Genomic DNA, 6,028 nt, shown 5'->3' on the forward strand with positions numbered 1-6,028 from the left:
GTATATGTAAGTAACATCCTTGTAGCGTTATTATCAATGAATTGCCTGAGATTTTGAAACTCGGATTTATCTTTTCATTTAAAGTTGTGTGTTTGATATATGTTTGGCTGTTTTGTGTTAATAGGCATATATTTCATAACGACTTTGACGTTGAGAAAGGCTACTACCAAATAAAAGTATTACATAAAGTTATAGACTCACTGGGAACATGTCTTCATTCAAGAAGGGTCTAATGGCTGCGGATCCAGTCAAGAAAAACAACAATTGATGTATTTTTCGTCTAAATTGGATAACAAGAGAGTGAAAGAGGAAGCGGTGTATTTATACTGAAGATTTTAGTAAGAAAACAAATCTACTTCAGAAAAAAAATGATAATCAAATGAAATAAACGTACACTTAGAGTAACAGATATTTTATTAGAAATAATGTTTACAATATAAATAAATTTTCAAACATAAATAATATTACACTCAGAACGTTTATAGGTGACGCATGTATCAGTAGTCGGTTGTGGTGCGCACGTAGTTGTTGCCGGAGGGCATGGAGACGCGCTCGACGCCGCCAGGGAAGAGTTTGGGCAGGTCTTGGTCGGGCACGTGCGGCAGGATCATCACCTTGGTGCCGGGCGTCCAGTTGGCGGGAGTGGCCACCACCTTCAGCCGGTCCGTCAGCTGCAGGGAGTCGATCACGCGCAGCAGCTCACTGAAACACCAGCAGACACGCGTCTCATCAACCATGTACAGAGTGCAGTGTAAATGTGTGTGTGTGTGTGTGTCTGTGCGTGCGTGGAGGGTGTGGCAGCGGTACTCACTCGACGTTCCGGCCGCAGGACGCGGGGTACACCATGGAGAGGCGCAGCCGGTTGTCGGGCCCGATGACGTACATGGCCCTCACCGTCATCGCCTTCTCCACGTTGTCCTTGTCGCGTTCGTCGATCATGTCCAGCTTGACGGCCAGCTCGCGCGTCTCGTCGGACACGATGGGGTACGGGAAGTCGCCGGGGATGTCCTTGCAGTACGACTTGATGTCCTGTGGACAACACAGGGGTGATTTGGTGAGCTCTAGTGTGATATGGAGGTGTTATGGATCTCATCTCGCTCTCAATTCAGTCAGAGTTAGCCAGTAATGTGGAACACTCACATTGACCCAGTCGACGTGGTCCTTGAGCTTGTCGCAGGAGAGCGCCAGCAGCTTGACTCCTCGCTTCTGGAACTCCGGGTTGTGGACGGCGATGCGGCCCAGCTCTGTGGTACACACCGGCGTGAAGTCTGCCGGGTGTGAGAACAGAACACACCACCTGTGCAACAAAGATATAAATTTGCAGGTTAATACTCTGTGACACATATTTCGAAGACATTTTTAAAGTTGTCGTTTTCTGTGACATTGTTTCTTCATTACTATTTTGCAGGATAAAGATTGTTTCCAGTACACAAAAAGGAAATAAGAAGGCGCATTAACGAAGTTACAAGAAAATAAAAGGTCAAATGTTTACATATTTAGGAGTGATTACTAAAGAAAACATTTAATAGAAGTAGCCTTACATGGAGCGCTGCATCTAATGGAAAATTCATATCCAATAACTATTTCAAAAAACATGGATATGCAGAGACGCTAAAATACAAGCAAAATACTGATTAATGAGCTACAAATTGACCTGAATGCTTTATATCTGCTAAGAACCCAAGACAGAAAAATATTAAGAAGCAGTGATCATATAACAATCACACACTAAAAAATTATAGAATGAAAAATAAATGGAAGTTAACCACTTGTTTTGTATTTATACAGAATGGATGAAAATTTTCCAAACAAAAGAAATTTATTTAGCACCTCTGTGAGAATGAGTAACAAACACCTGGATCTAAGAAGTTATAAAAGACCTATAAATCAATTTAAAACAGTAAAACGTTACAGCACAATTGACTTTTAAACTATATTCCTGTAACTACTATATTGTTAATGCTACTGAGAGATCAATAAAATAAAAACACTACCTAATTTTTCTCTTTTTTTGCATCACAGTAGTTACAGAAGAGTGTCTTTCATACAGTAAATATCAACATTTTTCCTTTTAGTACAGTCCAGTAAATTTTAGTAAGAATAGGACAGTAGTGTTAGACTCTTCGTAGGGATCACTGGTCGCTCTCAGAGACTAAATATCTGCCGATACTAGATTACTTCAGAAGCATTAATGTTGGATTTATGACGTATCATCGCAATGTGTTCCTGTGTACAGGAATCAATAATGCGAGTGACAATAAGTTAAGTGTGACTGCAATGACGAAAAACAAAAGTTATTGTTGTGGCATACAGAAGCAACGACGACAGACATAAATGGGAGAGAACACTGCTCTCTGCAAAGCTATCACATGAAAAATTCTATACCCCATCCAGTCTTATGTTTCTTTCTCGGATAGTGAGACGGTAGCTTCAAAATATGTAGATATGAATCCTTTAATTGTCAATAATGTAGGCAACGCAATTATGAACGATACGCATTTATTGCGTGGATCATTTACTCAGCGTTAAAGCGCTTCTCAAATTAAATCGGCCCGATACGAATGCCACAAATTTGATACCTTCTACCAGACCGTACTTCGTCCTTCATAGAAGAGGACCTAGTGCGTATACTAATACAATGTGATAAATATAACCATTCAAGAACAATTTCAGTGTAAAATATTTTAAACCTTGGAGATTATTTTTCAGTTAGCCTAGATCTTAGTTCCATGAACAGACCCATTTTATCCGCCGTGATAGGGCTAAAAGGGAAGCTTAAGCATTAAGGAGATACATACAGGGTGAATCATTGACTCTTTCACCGCAGATATTTCAGACATGGAGAGCACTATCGGTAGCGGTCCTCACACAATTGTAGGCAAGGGCGTGTATTGACAGCACATACACAAATTTTGAAATATTGACCAAAGTGCAGTTTTGTACAGGAGTTAAAATTTTTTGGATTGGACAATGCCTATTGACTGTGAAATGCTAGAAGTAATGTAAAGGAGAATGTTAGTGGTGTTTAATTCAGGAAGCTAGTGGAAGAAGTTTACGAATTATCGTATTGTGAACATTATAGACGCTGACAGCTCCTTATTCCATCATGTTGCTTACATCGTGTTGTGTGTACACTGCGATTGCATTGCGACGGCACTGTCATGTACTGTGTGATAGTGGACGTTATAAGACCTGCTCGGAAGACGGTATTTGCTAATGCGAAAACAGCAGACACGTTCATGGTTTATGGTGATTGTAAAACGTATGCCGTTCTTTCGTGTACCGTGTACGGCGAAAGACATCCCAATAGACGTCAACCTCTTCAAACAATTACGGATGATACGAAACGACGCATTACCGCTGCCTGCACTGCGGTTTCCACTGAAATGCTAGAAAGTGTGCAGCAATGGTTGCATGGCATACTGAAAGCTAGAACTGATGCTGGTGCTGCTCATTTAGAGCACAAACTTTGAGATACATTGGTCCTTTGCGTGGAGATTCTGCATTCACCTCTGTCTTTCGTTTGTCCTAGAAAATGTCTCATTTAACAACACAACGCCTCCGGAGACTTCGTAACATCTGTATAGTGCTGTACGTAGCCACCAATGTGAAATTCACATTCGTTTGTGCAACGACATGGAATAAACAACTGTCGATGTTTACAGTATTCAAACTACGGTATCTCGTAAACTACTTGCACTAGACTCCTGCAACAAATACCATTGATGTTCTAAATTAGTCTCCTTTGATTGTGTTAGAGTCAACAGGCATTGTTCCATTGAAATACTTATACCTTTTTAAAATAAATATACATTTGAAACTCATAACACTCTATGCATGGGCTGTATAGGAGGCCCCTTGCCTACCATTCCAATCTGTGAAATCCGCATGTCAATGGCGTTCCAGTATCGAAATATTTGCGGTGTAAGTTTTAGGTGATTCACCCTGAATGTTGTAATATAAGAAAAGAGCAAACAAAAAATTTTACAAGATAATTAATCTGCTCATAGACTGTGCGGCTGGGCCCGGCGGAGGTTCGAGTCCTCCCTCGGACATGAGTGTGCGTGTTTGTCCTTAGGATAATTTGGGTTAAGTAGTGTGTAAGCTTAGGGACTGATGACCTTCGCAGTTAACTCCCATAAGATTTCACGCACATTTGAACTTTTTTTGAATTAATCTGCAAAGTACGTTAGTCTGACTCTGCCGCTATAATAGAGCTACATTTTTTTTTTAAATAATAGTATATAGGGGAAGTTTGAGAAGTGAAGAGCTTTCCTTGAGTTTCAGTATATGTACTGAAACATAAAAAAACTATTCAGTTGTGTTACATACAAAATTGCAATTTTCATTCTAAAAGTGGAGTCAAACTAAAGTAATTTTGTAGACTAATTATCTCACACAATTTTTCGTTCTTCTTAACACAGTTTGATTATGTAATACATTCTGTTGTATATTTTCGAAAGAAATAGTTAAGTATCCTGTTTGTATCATTAAGAGACATAATTGCCACTGCGGAAATAGTCACTGCCTGAAACCAATAAAGAAGGTCACAAAACAAGAAAGCAATGCAAACACTTGATTCGTTTTGTGCATGGCTTTGTAACAAGTAAAAATGATTTGGCAGCGGCCACGTATTTTGCTGAAGGGAGCTCCTAATCGATTGCAAAGGAGATAAGCAAAGAAATGTATAAAAAAATTACAATACTATTACAAGCACGGAATCAAACGGATTGCGTTATGTCGCAGCTGGGGGATTTGTGATACTACAAGACGTAAGTGGCTCAGGAAGACAGATTCTTATCAGGAGGATAGCTTTTCTCTATAGTAAAACGACGAGGCTAGCAAAAATTTTTTTGCGAAATAAATGTAACGGATTTAATTTGAGAGAAGCGAGACCTAATTTACCGATAATGCGTAGAATAGAAATGGGAGAGAAACCATTAAATACTCTGTAGTAAACGGCAGAAGAGCTTGACGTACAAGTATACGGCTATTATTTTGTTGATACAGGAATGTTGAGAGATGAAAATCGTGGTATTCCGTAGAATGACGAACAACACAGAAATGTGAGTATTGCAGCTGGAGTACTCACGAGTCGCCTTTCCACTTGTAGAAGTCCAGGGGCCCCTGCGTGGAGGGCGCCTTGAAGTTGGGTACGATGCTCTCGAGCTTCATGCTGCTGCCTCTGTGTCTCTGTACTGCTGGTCGGTGGTGTGCGGACTGACTTGGGAAGGCTGCGGCCGCTGCTTATATCTACCGCGCTCCGTGCTGCGTCACCCGCACTGCTATCTCACAGTCACTGCGAAGCGGGAGCCCGCACTGTAGACCAGCGCGTAAGCACGCCGTCACTGGCGCTGCGGTACGCAAGGTCGGAGACGGGGAGACGTAGAGGATGAATGGCAACGGTTTCCAGCGAACTGCTGCTTTCTCAAGGTCAGCCCTATACTCAGGAACTGAGCGTCGGGTGAAAACCTAAATCTACCCTCTACATTCATATTCCTCAAACCAGCCTTATGGGTTCCGAAAGTACATTGTGTATCACTGCCCCATTTGACCTTTGCATTTCCAGTCGCTACTGGTGCGCATGAAGAGCGATTATTGATAAGCCTTCGTGTGACCACGAAATTATCTTAATTTTACAGTCACGATCTTGCCGCGAGATGTATGTAGGACGAAGCAATATATTGGTACAGTTCTAGGAACATACGCTTTCGAAATTTTAACATTAAAAACCCCAGTGATGCAGAATTCGTCACTTGTAGCGTGTGCCATTAAGAGTTGGCTTTGTATCTCCCTGGTGCTGTCGTGCTTTCTAAATGAACCTATACAGGAACTGGCTGCTCTTCTATTTCGTCTATCAATCCTGTTTGGTACTGATTCCGGACTAACGAGCAACATTCAGGTATTGGTCTAACAAGGGTTTTGTATGCAACCTCCTTTGTGGGTGTACAGCACTTTGCAAGGATTCTTCCAATGAAAACATCTGGCATTTCCGTTATCTGTGATTACTTTTATGTGATTGTTGCAC

At 41.1% G+C, this 6,028-nt stretch overlaps 1 protein-coding gene across 1 annotated transcript; it reads right to left on the reverse strand.

Moving 5' to 3' along the window:
- Positions 1-472: 472 nt before the first annotated feature.
- Positions 473-5,212, reverse strand: LOC124798382 (peroxiredoxin-6-like). Its single transcript, XM_047261755.1, has 4 exons — positions 5,093-5,212; positions 1,141-1,297; positions 812-1,029; positions 473-702 (listed from the first exon to the last, which is right to left on the reverse strand). The coding sequence occupies exons 1-4, from the start codon at positions 5,173-5,175 to the stop codon at positions 498-500; spliced, it is 663 nt and encodes a 220-aa protein (XP_047117711.1). The 5' UTR covers positions 5,176-5,212; the 3' UTR covers positions 473-497.
- Between the last annotated feature and the right edge of the window lie 816 nt (positions 5,213-6,028).

The sequence above is a fragment of the Schistocerca piceifrons genome, chromosome 5, assembly GCF_021461385.2.
Source record: "Schistocerca piceifrons isolate TAMUIC-IGC-003096 chromosome 5, iqSchPice1.1, whole genome shotgun sequence".
Classification (NCBI taxonomy): Eukaryota; Metazoa; Arthropoda; class Insecta; order Orthoptera; family Acrididae; genus Schistocerca; species Schistocerca piceifrons.